Here is a 17,088-nt window from a genome sequence, read left to right on the forward strand (position 1 = left end):
GCCTGACCTGTTGTCAGTGTTCATATGTTCTTCCATACTTCTTTTTCCCCAATATGTCTTTATTCCATACTTCTCCATGATTTGAAAGTGTTCTTTATATATTGTCAACATGCATTGTTTTTACATCAGAAGCTTAAATTAAAAAACGTAATTTTCATCAAAAACACTTCATCTTAAAGCACTTTGTAAATACTGTCTACTCTTTTAGACTTCAAACATCCATAGGTTTCAAATTAAACTTCCATTTTAGTGACGTTATATGTTCAACTCATGCAGTGTTTAGTAAGAGGGTGCGTTAGATGCCTGTTTAATTGAAAGGATGTGTTATTCAAACATGTCATTTCCAAATGTGGTAAATTTATAACATAAAATAATGAATTGTGATCATAGCTACTTGTCACTTGGTAATAGCATTTGTAACATGAATTGTAGTGAGTTTTTGGTTTGAGTTAGTGCCTTCTGCTGACTTGAAGTCAAAGACTTTTTCGTTCCAAGATATGTTTTGGTCTAATCCTAGCCTACATTTGTCTTTTTAGGCAAGTTATGGTTTGTATGAATGTTGGCCTCAGGAATAGCCTAGGATTGGAATAATATTGCAGGTCAAAATAAAAATTAGCATAATTTGGGTATCTTCTGGCTATTGAAGTATAGTGGATATTGGTTTATTGCAGTACATCACTTCCTCTGCAGATAAGTACAGATTAAACGTGGCTGGTAATGTTTCCAGGCACCAAGTCCAAATGCCATCAAAAGGCTCACATCTACACCATTAAACTTTACGATTCTGGACAGTAAGGTGGACGCATCTGTATTACCTTTCTGCAGCGGTGCCTGTCCTGTGTGAATCTTGAATGAGGTTTGAGGATCGCTTGGGAGAATGCTACTTAGCATGGGCTAAGAGCCTGTCAGCAATCACTCTACACCAGTAAGCACAGATATTGAAGTTGTAACTCTGTATCAGTAAACAAGAAAGCAGACCCTTTATTTTTAATAGATAACTTTACAGCAGTTTGCCTATTCATAAATTTTGATGTAACTGTGTTTTTCAAAATCAAATCTTTGAGAAAGAAGGAGAAAAAATAAATGTGAACAATCTATGGATATAAATCCATAAAATAGTATAGATTGGCCCATAAAATACTACAATAAGCTTGCTTTCAAGTAAAGGAATCATGAAGTCTCTGGTGCAATCTGTTCGCTTAAGAACCTACCCATTATCTAATAATCTTTATTAGTCTACAGTGGCTATTGCCTGCTAGGATATTTAAACATCAAACAAATAATAGGTAGTAACCCTAAATGTCACTGTTTGATTAAATGTGCTTATCTGCTGAATCAGGAACCAGTTAGGCTAAATGGTTTTACAAGCAAAGGAAACACCTGCTTTTTATAAATAATCTACCGCTTGTTTTCCAAACATTCAGCTAAGCGTAAGAACAGTGACAGATTATTCCTGAGAGCCATTCTCGAGCCAGCTGTTAAATATATATAATTTTACCACGTTTAGCAATACCTTCTTTGCTCTCTGATAGACAGCCCATCGGTTTGGAGGCTCTTTCAAACCAAGTATTCGGACTTCCATGTAGCGAACACCTACGCGGAACTGCTTACAGTAGTAGAGAATCTCTAAATTTGTTTTTTTTATTGCACTATACTCTTATGCTTCTGACTTATATACTTATTAAGACACGTTTTTCTTTACTGTAGTGACTTAATAGCATGTAACATTGCAAATGGTTGTAGGTGAATAAAGGATTTCCTGTGCTCCCCATCCGGTAAAGAAAAACATGCTTAGTACGTCACATTGCCACATTGTTACTTGAGCAATCCTAAAAGCAAAACAAACTCTTGTACTTAATCTGCCTTTGGCAAAAAAAAAAATTGTGAAAACCCATGGTTTGGACCATGTTGGGGAGGTTGCCAAATTCTGAAGCCGCTCTCCTCTCTTGATCCAGAAGTACCAGAGAAAAGAGTGCTTCATAAAAATGCCTACTCCTGGTTAGTGAATTTAGGAAGTGGGAGTCAGATTTTGTTCAATGCTTTTTGCGACTATATTGCTTTATAGGGAGAGAAGCAATTTCTCAGATTGCTAGGATGTTCCTTGTGTGGTCTTGAAAGTTGCCATTTTCATTCTGCGTTGATTAAATACTAATAGGAATTAAAATAGTATTTCAAATTTAAATGGGAAATAAAATATACTGGGAAAAATACAAACATTTAGAGGAGAATTAAAGGGCCTCAAAGTTTTTTTTTGTAACTGAGTATTTTTAGGATGTTTATGTAGAGGTCTGTTTGTCTCACTTTTGTGTGCAAATGTCTTAAAATATGTGTGTATAGATATTGCCCAGTGTAATGGCAGTTGCATGGAGGAGAATTACTTGGAAATGCAGTTTGCTTGGGGAAATGGAAAGGAAGAGGGATAAGCAGCGTGGCCGAGCGAAGGAAAATGGAGAGAGGTGTTGGACCCTGTGATGTTAGACAGTAGTGATCCTCTGCTGTGTACTGAGGTCACGTTTAGTGATGCGGAAGATTTTTATACTGCAAGATTATTCAAAGTGAACACATACACTAATGCTGATCTAGGTAAGAGATGATGGGGAAGAGATAGGAAGATGACGGGGCAGGTTTTTTTCTGTTGTGCGAGGATGCAGAGGCTTTCGGGTTGCACTAGGATTGATTTCTTGCCACATCCATTGGAGTGACGGATGACCTATTTTTCTGGATTCACACTGTATTATAAGCAGCACATGGTCACAGTTTACTATGGAATAATAATTGTTAGCTAAGATGCTCTATCATTTTAGAGGTGTCTGTGTGCTTTTTGTGGGTTTATTAGTTGTACACTTATACAAGAGTGTATAACCCCCGCATTTCCAAATGGCATTTTTAATATCTGGATGCAAAATGGAAAAATGAAAAGCTTTATATAATGATTCAAGCGCTCCAGCTTGATTTCATTTGAGTTTATTAGTAGTAAACCACTTTGAGGAAAAGTTTTACTTTTTCTTAAGAGTATCTACCCTCAGCTAGTTAATGTTTGAGTATGTATTATTCTAAAGTTATGTTATTTACTGTCATTACGTTTGGTATTTTTATTGTTGTAAGAGTTGATAAAAAGTAGTTCACTTTGGGTATTCACAAATTGCTAAGTAGGAACTCTGTACCATAGAGAATACATGTCATTATTTTAGGCAGACTTCTATATGCTTTCCTGTATTTATCTAAAGAAAAATCCAGTTCCTTTTTATGTAATTACTGATAGTTCTTTATTCTAGAGAATAATATTCATTGTGAGAAGAGAAATAGCTCTATTGGCTATATTCTCATACTTCATCTCTTATTCTTGCATTTTATGTAATTTTAGAAATATATAGATGCTCATCTACATCAGTGCATAAGAAATATGCAAAATAAATAGTTTTTATAATTTAAAATAACTTTTTTTTAATCAGACTTTGTTTTAGCTAAAATATGGTATTTTTTTCCTTCAAATGGTAGATTCATGGCATCCGGAATGATCTTGATAAAGAAAGAGGGGATGCTCAAAAGAAAATTCGCAAACTGGAAGAGACTTTGAAGTAAGTGAATATGGAATAATTGTTGAACCATCCCCAATTTTTTAGTCAAACTTACTAAATAAATTTATGCTTTGTCTCAGCTAACTGTCTTCCTATAATTTTTCTGGGTTATCTTCCCACTGTAAAGCTGCATCTTCAGGGTTCTAGTCAGCCATAAAAATTAAAAAAGTAAAGCAAGAACCAAGCCACCCAAATTTGTTGACTTTCAAGTTCGTAGGAATAAAACAGAATTGAAGTTAGTGATGTCAGCTGGTCTTGCCCTGTCAAATAAATGGAACCGGCTTCAATTTAGAATGGCTACTTAGTAGGCAAATAATCCAAACTAAAGACTAGTTGCTTTGGTCTATTTCAGAGGAAAGGATAAATTTGAAAGATGTATTTATTTAAATTATATTTTCACTTGATTTAGTATATGATGTTTGTGGTTGTTGGGTTTTTTTTAATATCCATAAATTACAACTTTAATGTGGATTTTTCCTCTTTGATACCACACTTTTTTGTGTGAATACTTATTTTTCAAATGTAGCTAAGGCTCGGAAATATGGTCTGCAGCAAACAGAAGACACTTCTCATTAACTAACTTGGAACAGCTTTTATGCTGACCTTGTACATTAAAAAACTAATCAGGACGCAACAAGTTTGATGTTTTCTGAGCAGAGGACTGGTTTATATGCAGCAGATGCACATATGACAAGATCGACTCTTGTTATGCTGCTTCCATTTTTGATTATGTAAAATATTATTTCCATATGTTTATCCAGTTTAAATTCAAAGTTATGGAAACAATTTCTAGGGAAAACAGATTATTCTGAAACAAACCAGAAGTTATTTGCTAAAACTACTCAGTTAAATGTTACAATGTATCTTATCTGGGCTGATAGGGGCATTGTGAAGATACTTTTGTTCAATAAAAGTCACAGGGCTGCAGTCTATATTCCTTTATTTCTATAATCTCTTAGGTATTTGGCATAAATAGAGACTTAAATCTTAAATCACTGCAGACATTAATAAAAACTCTATGCTTTTAATCTTTAAATTCTTTATGCTGACTATTATTTATAATTTTAGGGAGATTGAATTGTTATCAACTAAACTTAATCTTTTAGTATCTCAACGTCTGATTCATTGATAACGTGGTTGCATTAGTTATCTTCCATGGCTTTCAAATAACGTGTCAGTTTGCACTTACTTGTGTTAATAAAATAAGTCTGACTTTACAGTCCACTGGCTGCTCAGAATTTATTCCCCATGTGGGTGCTCTTAGTGCAGAGTAAACATGGTAGTGCTCCACTTCAGGCAAGTATTTGTAGAGTGGGTTGGTGTGCTGTGGATTTTGAACTTACTTTTAATTAACAGCACTGCGCTGAGAAGCTCTTGTAGATAGCTGAGGAGGTCCTCGTTTATTTCAGATATTCCCTAGCTGTAATTAAGCTTAGGTTTAATGTTTGGGTTAGAGTAAGGATTTCAAAGACTAAAGTTTCAAGATCCCAGTTGACTGGTGGATGCTTCAGCGCCCACAAATTAAGATGACGCTGACAGAGGCCAGTCTCAACCTTGTGCTTTGTGTGAGTGGTTCCCTTGGCCAAAACTGAGGACGGGTCAGCCTCTGGGATCCAAGAGCCCTGGAGACTGCATGACAGGTTAAAAGTACGTCTAGACTATTTCCCCTATAGCAAGTGATTAATACCTATTCCCGGTTTTCAAAGTGTCTTCCAATATAAGCTACTTGCATTCATATTGTAGAGTACTTTTCCCAGGTCGCTTCCGTGTCCTCTGGCACTCTGTTTCTGTTATGCCTTTTTTTATTTTATTTTTTTGATTCAGGGTGTTGAAAATAATGTAGTGATTTCTAATATTAAATGATATATCACTCTCCTAATTTAAAATGCAAAATGTTTTAATTTTGGAGATAGCTTATTCTTTAATAATGAATCTATGCTACTGTTCTTTTGGTTGTTTTATACCAGTGATTTGGGGTTAATTTTAAGATTAATGATGGAATTAGTAATGCTACTAAGTAATTATTTTGTAAGTGAATGGAAATAAAAATTAGCTTTCATCCTTGTTTTTGTCTGGATGGAGACAGAAGTTGGCAGAGTCATTGGGGTGGATTTGGGCTCCTAAAGATTGAAAATATTGTGTTTACAGAAATATAGTGCCCTAGTTTAAGCCCAGCATATATTCTGCTGGCTGGTTCTTTTCAGTGCAAAACCTCTGCGTCTTGCATCTGTACATTTCTGTTCATGGATGTGTCAGTGCACGTTAATTTAGCACCAATGTTTCTGGACAGTATTAAGATTTTACATGTATGTGTTATATATGACATGTATGCAAGTAATACATAACAAGCAGTAATATTTTTGTGTCAGAAATGGATGGCTTCCTTATGGCTTTTTTCTGCATTGCTGCAAAAATTAGTCCTTTTAACAGTCTCTTGCTATTAATATGAATCCACAAGACCTAATGTTTTATGTGCAAATGCTTTATTTTTCTGTATTTCTTTGACTATTTGCGGAATCAAATTAAGTAATTACAAGCTAAGGCAGACACAGTAAACCTTTCGAACACAACCTTATCTTCCTCGAGATGGGTGAAAATACAGTTCACCATCTTCAATAGAAACGATGCCTTGTGGAATTGCAGCTCAGAACCCAGTAGGTGCATCAGTGATTTCTCATAAACTACTTTGATCTGAATGCACTTTGATTCTGAAATGGCCACAGGATTATATCTTGAGTAGCTAGTCGGCTGCAAACACATAGAAAGGGAAGCGGCAGGCATCTTAGTGGGGTTTTGTGTTGTTATTATTTTTCCAGTGGTGTGACAGCAAACAGTGCTATTGCAGTTTCAAACGTATCCACACAGATGCATAATGAAAGTGATTTGAGGCATTGTGTGGAATAGCAAAATCCACATTTCTAAAAGTATCCTTCATTTCAAATAAATAGTGTTGCCAGAGTTTTAATACTGAATATGGGTTTACATAGTTTATGGAAGGTCGGGTTTTTTTCTGAAGTTTATGGTAGAAATCTGTCAAAAACAAATCTTTTGCAAAAGAATTGCTTTAATACTCATGACTATTGCTGGTGACTTGTAGATATAAATTTTATTTTTAGTTTAGCAACGCATGTCATAGGCATTGCCTAATAGCAAAAGTGACTATAGGAAGTGCTCCGAGGATTTTTCTAGAATGTCATTTAAACTGCATTTATATAATAACAAAGTATTCTTAAAAAGCTTCTGTGTAATTACTTGGGGGGAAAGGTTGTTTCTCTATTCCCTTTAGTTTGGTTGCATAAAATATGTCATGAGAGTGGGTTACAAATAGGCTAAATCTCTGGTTCTTATCTTTTTTTTATTTTAAGTAGAGGAATAGGAAATAAAGAGGTATAGTTGTATTACAATTTGTCACACTACAGTCTGAGTTGAATACGACAGAAGAAAATTAAGAAAAAAATCTGGATCCATTTGTTGCTGAAGAAATGACATGGAAGAGAAAGAAAAGGTCTTGCTGACTTTATACAACACTGTTATCTAGAGTAGCTCTCAGCATGATCTGTTGTGTCTTGCTCTGTGAAGTTTGGACACCTATTTATTAAAAATATTTATTTTGCCTCTGCTAATATTTTAATATCCAATTATTTCATAATTTTAATTTACTAGGCTGTAGGGAAATATTTCCCATTTTATTGAAGAATTGAAATACAGAAGCTTAGAGACTTGTGGCAATTTAGGGAACTGGAAACAGGCATGGCCTTGATGTCATTTAAAAATGAGGCTGGGACGTGTGTGTTAAAGCCTCTTTGACTGTTTTCACTCATTTCTATTTCAGTGATCATTTTTGAAGCAACTTTACTTATCTGATATGCACTTGAGTAAAGTTCCCAACAGTAGTGTTGCAGGTGGAGGATTTATGCACTTTTCTAAAGACCTAACACAAAGGTATTAAAGACCTCTTTTCCACAATAAATTGTGTTTTAAAAATGTTTAAGTTCCCTTCAGTTTGGACCTGTTCTGCACATTCTCTGTCTGTGAAGACTCTTGCTGTGTCTCTAAGTAGCAGTTTTTAGTAAATACCTGTCCCAATTACTAAACGAAAGCTCTAAAGTTGTATCTAACTTGTTTTCATAAAACGATGCAAGCAGTCTGAGCTGTTAATGCTTTAGTCAGCTTGATGTGTCGATCACAAATATTAAATTATATTTCTTTTCAACAGAAGGTGTACTAAATAATGATCTCTGTTAATATTAGTCCTCAAAGAACAAGATGAACTCTAGCCCTCTCACTATAGAATTGTTGGAAGACATGTTGAAGGTACTATTAAAAAAAAAAACAAAACAATTCCTCTTTTACTGTTTCTTTTGGTTCCAAAATAGCATTGTAAACTACAGACAACAGTCTTCCTAGTCATTGCAAAAATTTCAGAAATAATTATAGTCGTAATTTTGTGAAACACCAGTGAGAATGCATGTTCAATAAGGACCTTGGAGATAAGTGTATATTACATTCACAATTTAAATATTCAAAACTTAATGTTAGCAGGGTAGTCACAGCAATGATCCCGAAGGCTTCCTGTGGAAGTATCACAGTTCCGTGCCAGGTGTTATTTGCAGCCAGCAGAAGTGCATATACTTTAAGGCTGGCCTCATTTATTTGCTGATAAACAGAGAAACTTAGAACATTGTTGCTTAAGATCAGAGGTAAAAATCTCTTTTATGATCCAAAGAAAGAGCAGAATAGTCATGTGCATTACTAGTATGTACAGGAGGAAATGTTTGGTTTGCAGCATTTAGTTTGAAGTTCATTTATATGTTATTAGGACCATAGAATCAGTTAGGTTGGAAAAGACCCTTAATACTGTGTCCAATGGTAAACCGTAAAATATATTAGTAGTAATAATATATAAAAAACCTAAAGATGAAACAGTAAAGAAGGGAGGATTTGATTGTATAAGTAAATAGTTATAGTTACAGGGTTTTTTTAAGTGTGAATACAACATATATTTAGACCACCTCAGTTGTAATGTGGTTTGGTTTTTGCCACTTCCATTCTGGAGTCCGTAATCGCTTTATGACTGCCTAGACGTACAAAGTTTGTCCGTCTTAAGATGGAGATTTTGGACTAAACTATCAACATATGTAAGGGTTGAGGCTGTTACCATCTGTCACCTGCATGGAAGCGCAGACCACCTTCTGCTGCTGGTTCCTCAGGATAATGGTTGTGATGGTTGTCCCATACTAGAAATAATTATGGGATCTGATTTAATGCTTTCTGGTTTGCATGTCTCATACACAAAGTAATATTTCATTATGCTACTGAAATACAGCTTTTCTGAGTTCTAACTCTTCTATTCTGTAGTGTGATTGAAGGAAACAATTTTTAAAAAGTCATGTTAGGAGAAATGAAATGAACTGTTGCCTCTACAGGTGCAGACGTAATTGAAGTGTCAAGGAATGCGTGCACACTATCTACAGTTAAATGCTTTGTAACATTCTTCCTCTCAATCTTTGCCTCTTTTTTTTTTTTTTTAAACCTGCCTGTGGAGCCAAATCTCAGCACTTTGCAAGTGGTGATGATACAGAGCAAATGTTTAGCAGCTGGTTTATTGAAAGTCACTTAATAAAATTGTTTGTTTACATAAGAAACTAGCAACACTTCTTTTCTCCATTGCTTCTCTACCCCTCGTCTGAACATGTATGAAACTCTTCTGGGGAGGAAAGAGGGGCTAAACTTTCCAGAAACCAGCAAAGCTGCTCCTATCTATTAGCAGATTTGTATTTTTACAGCAGTTTCTAAAGCATTTCAAAATACAGTTTTCACAGTATTTTTGTGATTTGGTTCAGACAGCAGACCAAAATGTTTCAAAGTCTTTTCAACCAAAGGCATGGTATGAAGATGATGCATGTAGATGTTCAGTAAAATATAGAAATAAAAGCACTTGTATACATGCATGTATTTTCTCTAGGATCCTTGACATGAGAATCAAGGAAAAGAAGTTGATTTCTCTTTGGGGATGGTGCCGTGGAGTTTCCTCACTGTAGACTTAAAAAGACTTATTTCATTGCTTTTCGTTATTCCCAATATGACAGTTGTGTCAATCCTTTATAGCTCAACATGCTGATGCCGGACTCTACTGTTTCTAGGGACTTTGTCAAGTGTAGTTCAGTGATACTAATATATATTTTAAATTCAAATTTTTGTGTGTAGTACAGTTATTACTACTACAAGGTTTTGTTTCATAGAAAGTATCTGATAAAAATGCATTTGCGCTTGTATTTACTAAAACAAGTGGGGAAAAATGCTGTTTTGGGAAAGAAATAACGATTTTTTCATACCAGTTACTCTTCTTGAAACCTTAGTCATTTCTTTATTCAAAGGGCTTCTACTTGTCATCTCCTAGTATGGTTTGCCAGTCATTTGGTTAATCCCTTCTGAATCATTTGTTCCCTACCTGACATCGCCACAAGATATACGGAGCGGTGGAGCTGGAGCTCTTCTCAGGCTTGTCCTGAGGTTTTAAACTTAGTACTGATACTTGTAAAGGCTTAGGAGAATGGCTTTTATATCACGCTTACTCAAAAGCAGAAGCTACTGTCAGTACATTCTGCAAGAAGAAATCTAATTATAATTGTTCTGCAACTTCAGCCTGAATCCCTGACAAAAGGGGTGCCTGGATTGCAGCTACACGGAGGTTCAGTACGTTCCCATCTGCTCTCGTTTTTACATCCACAGGGCTTCAGTCTGGTTTGGACTATGGTGCAGTGGAGTGATTTCAGTTTACGTGATCCTGTTGTTATGCTGCCCTGAGTATTTGTTTGTTTGTTTGTTCTGAGACTCCTTGGCCGCCTCCAGCAGGCATTCTGTGTGGTGTTTGCTACAGTTCCCCTGTATTGGTGAAATGGGGACAAGACAAAAATGGGAACAGGGAAAGATGGTCCCTTGCAGAAACTCTGTTCTACTTTTTCCTACAGCAGTGGCTGTGTAATGACTCATTTTTCATTGTATAGTTTTCTTTGATATACAAAGAGAAGGCCCAGATTTGTTTGGTCTGAAAGGCTCTTTTTGCTTTGTTCAGAATATGTAAAACTATCAAATTTTAGCACCAGAAGTTTTATGTAAGGGTCTTCTAGTCTTTGAGATTACTAATCTCTTGCAAAATTCCCATGGTGTTTATATAATTTTTCTTTTCTCTGTATTATCGTAAAAGGGACAATGTAAAAGAAATGAGGGTATGTAAATCTGAGAGAAATAAATGGTATACATAATGCTTCTGAGCTAATAAAGAGGGAAACAGATGAAGGCATGAATAAATAAAAACATGAAAATAGATGGCAGAAGGAGATAGAATAAATAGCAGTGAATATAATTTCATTTTGTTTTGCAGGTTAGAGTTGCATAATTTTGCATTTACTGTTATGTTGGATCCTGGTATTTTTAAAAAAGTTGAATTTGGACTTTCAAAATATACAGGAATTGTATTTTTAAAAACCTGTGATTTACAGTGAGTTTTGAGAATTTAATGATACGAAACCGTTTGAGAACTTATTTTTAAACAGCTTCTTCAGAATAGTATTGTATGGATTGTATTGTATGGACTTCCCGTAGGGGTGGATGTCATCAATGCCACTGCACACAGAAAAATACAACTGCATGATAATCGTTAATACGATGATAAATAAAGAAATGGAGTGATAGCTTTAACCGCAAGTTGATTTTTTTTTTCCTTTCTTGCTCCTCAAAGTTGAATCCAGATTCTGAATCATTACTTGTTGTTGTTAATATTTTTAGGATAATTGCCTAAGTGTAGCTGTTTTCTTGTAGTTAATTCCATTTTCCTTGAAAATGAAGTATTTGTGTGTGGAGGAATTCTTGTAGGAATGGAAAAGCTATTACCATTTAAAGCCGGAAATAATTAAAGAAATATGAGAAGGCATTGTCTTTAATTCCAAATGTTGCAATAAAGAACACTAAGAGTTTATACTCATGTTTGTTGTGTTCATCATTCTCTTTTATTAAAACGTTTAGTGTTGTCTTGTTGCAACAGTTGCAGTATGATGAAAAAAGTAAACTTTGTGATTTAAAACCAGTGGTAATGTTAAGTGGCTGAGGAGTTTGGATATAATTTTACTCTTTAAAACAGGGCTGTGTGTTTTGTGGTGTGGTTTTTTTTTTCTCCTCTAAGAATCAGTGGAAAAACAGCCAGCTGTTCTCCACTTGGTGCTCTGTTTGAGCATCTGAAACCTTTTAGAGCAAAACCAGTCAAAGTTTCCAGCATATTGTAAACATTCCTTTAGCCCTAGTGAACATGCTGACATAACCCTCACTCTAGGGGGCACAATGTAAAGTATGAACAGAGGACAAAAAAATGTGGTAGCTTTATTTAATAGTCTCACTTAAAAGAAAAAAATAAAGTGTTCTATTAACTATTTACAGCCTTTCATTTTCTTTCACCAGTTTCTCTGGAGACCTACTGGCAATAATGAAATATGTATTTAAAGGAAAGCTTCAGTTGTACAAAAAAAAAAGTAACAGTTGATTTTTTAATCCTTGTCTATGGGACCGTTATGTCTCTCAAGATGGTTATAGAGATATCATATGACATCTTTTTAACGATATCAACTATGAAAATGCTTCAATATAATATATAGCTGTATGAAATGAAAAGTATTGCCTTGTGAGATGAACAGCATTAGTGTATCATGCTATAACGCTTAGGTTAACTGCTGAAAATTGCTATTCTAATGATTAATGTAGTTAAGGGCTATGAATTTTGATGTCACTAAATGAATATAGAAATAGTTAACACAAATGTCAGCATTGTTCCCTTATTATTCCTAAAGGCTTCCCTTTCACATTAGTGTATCTTTTAGATTCAGTACGGTATATTTCAAGATTATATAGTGCCCAAAACATTGATGAAATGAGAAGAGCCTTCAGTTGGCTAAAGAAAGTCTTACAGATGACTGAATTCAATTACCAATTTTTAATAAGCATGAAATGTTTCAGGCTGTCACCTTTTTTGGGTCAGTTAAAAACTATCTACAAAAATAGTACAAGGAATGACTTTGTTCTTTTGTTGTTGCTAGATGATTATGATTGCTAGACTTAAGATTACCAAGTGTAATTGAAGTTTACTTTTAATTTTATGTACTTCGTACAACTTTCCTCCAGCTTCATCAACAACACAACTAACCTTCATTGAGGAATTAAAGTTAATATTTCAAACAGTACTTTTATTGGAGGAAAAAAAAAAAGTTAAAATCCATGTCCACCATACCCTGCCTCTTAGAAAGAAGACATTGATGAGCTGAGTAGATACTCATCGTTCCTCAGTATTGAGTTACTATATTGTCCATTACAATATGGACATTATTATTCTGAATCCTAAACTATAATAGTACAATTATTTTAGCCATAAAAATAGTTACCTTCATTCTGTCATTCAACATATTTAATACTGTATCCTTGTACCTCCTTGTATAGGTGAGTGATATGCTTGCTTTTTGGATTCTTTACTTGCTTATTCAAAACTGGTATTTGGTGGTGTAGCCATGATTGTCTAAGAGTAGAAGAGAAACAGGAATAGTGGGAAATATTTTATTTTATTAAAGGTTTTTTGACCCAGGGTGTTTTTATCAGCACCTCTTTGAAATAACAAACCTGGCATGCTTTAAGCTGAAGTAATTAATTAAATCTTTCATTTAGAATTCTGTATTGGAAAAAATGGAGACAGTCTTAGTACTGTTATTTCATCCTTGTCGTCTTTGATTTGCCAACCACTGTTGGCTCTGCCACTCATAACACATCTTGGGCTGTTCTTTGTTAGCGTTAAGTGATTCTTCTTGCCTGGCTCTCCTCCTCTGCTCCGTGATCTCTCCCATAGTTTGTCCTTCAAATGGTTTATTTTATTTGCTCTCCAGCTTTCTGTGCCACAGCACTGTTCTCTGATCCCTATCTTCTCCTTCTTTGCACCTCTTCTCTGGGTATCTCATGAATCTATTTACTATCTGTGCTGCTGACTTTCTGGTCCACCTTTTAATTACAGTCTTGTCTCCTTTTATCTAAGCCATTATCTACACCTGTCTCTCTAATTCTCCCCTCCATGTGCTCCTTGTTGAGGTTTAGCTGTCATCTCAGCATGTAAAAGCCATGACTATTAATCTCTGTTCTAATCCTCCTCTCTTGATAACTGAGCCTCTGTGGCCTTTCATATATGTGGTGTATCTAAATCTTGTAGACAGTTTCTGCAGTGTTGAGCAAAATTATAACATTTTCCTTTCCAGCCACATTTACAACACTTGCCCAGCCTTTTAACCCACATCTCATTCATCACTTTGCAGTTGCTGTTTTTATTCTGTTTGCATAGCACCTAGCACAACAGTACCCTGTCATTATTATAATGAGAAATAGTTATAATAATTATTAGTGTGTTTAACCAATGTCTAGTTAATTTGTGAGCCATTAATTTTGAATGCAATGCATTATTATTCTTCTTATTTCACAGAATTGTGATATACACATGTGGAATATTATTTACTCTAAATTCATTAACGGCTCTAAGTAGTGGTTTAGTTTGTTAATGTTATCTCATGATTTATTTAAAACAAGTATATAGTTTAAAATAGTAATTGTATTGTAAACATCATTCATTGTTACAGCTTACTGGAAGGCATGCAGACCAGCTTTTTGATGTTAACATCTCAAATTATGCAAACTGTAAACAATTTATAAGTGGATTCATGCTTTTTCCCATAAAGACAAGCTCATCTTATACTTAAAATCAGGGAATGAAAGATAAAATGGTTCTCTACTTTATTTTTTTGGCTTTATTTCTTTGAAATGATGAAACAAGTTAGAATGCTTTCTAACAACTTCGAAATATTAAAGTGCCCAGGGACAGGATAGGGATGATGTTTTGAAGGCAATAGATATTTCAGCTTCACATTTCAGTCTTTCTTCTTCGTTCCTTTGATCTGGCTTTGGGTTAGTTATCATTCCGCTTGAATGACTTCACACTGTCTTTCTTCCTCTCCACACCAAAAAGAAGTGTTCTGCACATATTCCATATGTTTGGGCACTCATATTGTAGGAGAACCCTCGTTGTTCCTCATTGTTTGATGGTAATAACTGCCTCTACAGTGAGATACTCTAACCACAGCTCAGTGCATTTAGGCCCCATATGGAATTTACACAGAAAGCTGTTCCTTAACTGTCACTGTTTGTTAAAAATAGTAGAGCAGGAGAAGTAAAATTGTTTTTTGTGTATTTCGGAGAATTGTTATTACTACTGAAGCATTTTTCTGTAACAATAAACTAAACCAGTAACCCCTTCTTTCTACAAACATGTGGTACTTTAGGCCTTAATGCATTATTTATGTAGTTGAAGTAGTCTGCGTTCTAGAAATTAAATTAGAGGGGCTGTTGTGTGGAGTGTTTCTTCAATGGTTATCACACCCAGCTAAAAAGTGGTGTCATGGATCTTGCATTTGGCTATAAATCAATAAACTGCTGCGTTCATGTGGAGTCCTGCCAGTATCCGGGCACTTCCGTGTGAGAGTCCCTGAGATCGGGAGCAGGACTATAAGGGGTCACGTATATAAGATTTTGTATACGGAAATATATGTGTCTGTATACTGGATGGGTACTCATGTCTGTACTTTTACCTTAGTATCCTTTGTGTATAATTTCCTGAATTTTGCTTTTGCACGGGCAGATCATACATGTTTTGATGACGGTTATGTTTTTAGCTACTCAGTATGCTGTGCCTTATGTTGTCTAGTGAGTTGTCTTCTCCTTTGGGAACATATGTTTATATAGTCTTTTTGAAATCGCAGTGGGCTATATAAATGGTGGTAACGGATTTTGTTTCAACACAGATTAGTGAGAGAGTCAATTTTTTATTTCTTGTGTCAAGAAATAAAAAGGAAAGCTCTTTAGAAACAAACCCAGCAATATCCTTCTTCAGCTGCCTTCCAGCAAGTGAATAGTTTGCGGTTTGATGGGTAGTGAAGCAATTTTCCCTCAGAAGTATTAATAGTTGGGTAGGAGAGGAAGGAATGGGCAGACTTGTGTAAGTACAGCAAATCTACATACATAGGGTCAGTGCATATATGCAATGCGGGATCATCAGGGTAATCAGCAGGAGAGCCTGGCCTTTCCGAGCAGATCGCCATTTGAAGACCTCGGCTTCATCAGTGGGACTGAAGGCTCAGCCATTACTCTGCTTTTCCATGCCTCGACCTTACAGAGCAAGATTCATTTTTATCTACAGGCATAAACCCAGACTCATACTAACCTGTGATAGACAAGAGATGAAGCCTCTCCGTCTTGTGGAGTCCATCAGAATCTGAGTTTCAGAAGCTTGTTCAGTGGCAAAATGTATCCTTACCATAGAAATTCCTTGCTCTGCTTCTGTGCTCCACTAAACTCGGGAAACAATGGTCTGTTTGGACACGAGTGGGTTTTCGCTGCTGCCAGCAGTATTTAAAAACCTGGCAAAGAATTTGCGTATTCATGAATTAAAGCCTGGTATAATTTTTCTAAGAAAATATCAGGATTTTCACAATCTAGTTATTTTTCACATCAGTGAAAAGCTCTCTAAACTGTGCACAGGGTGCCTGTGTGCGGATTTGCTAATGGGATGTGAAGCTCGCTGTCCACAGAAGTTGTCCACATGTAGCCCATGGAGGTACACATTTTGTACATCTGTATGTTTACATGCTGTCTAAAATGTTTTAATTTGTTGAAGGGGCTGTGACCGAGACAGGTGCATCTTCTGTTCTTGTTTGCTGTTGGTCAGCCCTTGCTTTTGTACAGGGACTGGTGAGAACCCTGCGAGTGACAATACTGGTTCATACCACATTTTCTGGGACATCTTGAGTTTATTTAACCTCTCACGTAAATCACTGGATTGCCCTGTGTTTCATTAACTTGACTTGCAGTGCTGTAATGTCTTACTGTGTTTGGTTGTTACCTCTTGGAAGACATTTTACCAAGCAAGGAAAATATTTATGATTAAGCATGAAGAGGAAGTATGCAAGATGTTTCTGTTTTTCCATTTATCAATACACTTCAGAGTGCTGCTTTCTGAAATTGCAATTCTGGACTTCATAGTCAACTTTCACTGAGATGGTTTGCGCTGTGTAAGATTGCTAATTCTGTTGCCATATCCTTTATATGCTGAAACAAGAGGAATTTGCTGCTTTTTAAATTGGGGCCAAAGAGTAAATTCACCCTACTTTTATATTCAAGCCGGCTCAGCTTTAGGGGATTTAAGTGATGTAATTGTATTGTATTTGGCCCCACAACTAGTCCAACTGAAAAAAAATAATCTTCAAAGTGAATATTTTAGTGCTTCATGCAAGGCACATCGCTCAGTGTCTTGGGAAAAAAAAATAAAGCTTTTCTTATATTTGTGAGCCATGGTCCATTGTTGTACATGCTTTCTAAGCTTCTGTACAAATCTTAACTGCACTAAAAGTAGAGCGCGCTAGCTCCCACACCTTTAAAA

The 17,088-nt window shown here is 35.6% G+C and overlaps 1 protein-coding gene across 5 annotated transcripts in view; it reads left to right on the plus strand.

Annotated features, from left to right (window-relative positions):
* CEP112 (centrosomal protein 112) overlaps nt 1-17,088 on the plus strand; it is a 197,385-nt gene that overhangs the window by 44,366 nt on the left and 135,931 nt on the right. For all 5 annotated transcript variants that reach the window (XR_012996650.1, XR_012996651.1, XM_076354005.1 and 2 more), the window contains one exon: nt 3,499-3,578. Coding sequence is in view for 3 of the 5 variants with exons in the window: in XM_076354005.1 (XP_076210120.1) it covers nt 3,499-3,578 (80 nt within the window). In the remaining 2 variants the exon portion in view is untranslated. The remainder of the gene's footprint in view (nt 1-3,498; nt 3,579-17,088) is intronic.

The sequence above is a fragment of the Aptenodytes patagonicus genome, chromosome 16 (assembly GCF_965638725.1).
Source record: "Aptenodytes patagonicus chromosome 16, bAptPat1.pri.cur, whole genome shotgun sequence".
Classification (NCBI taxonomy): Eukaryota; Metazoa; Chordata; class Aves; order Sphenisciformes; family Spheniscidae; genus Aptenodytes; species Aptenodytes patagonicus.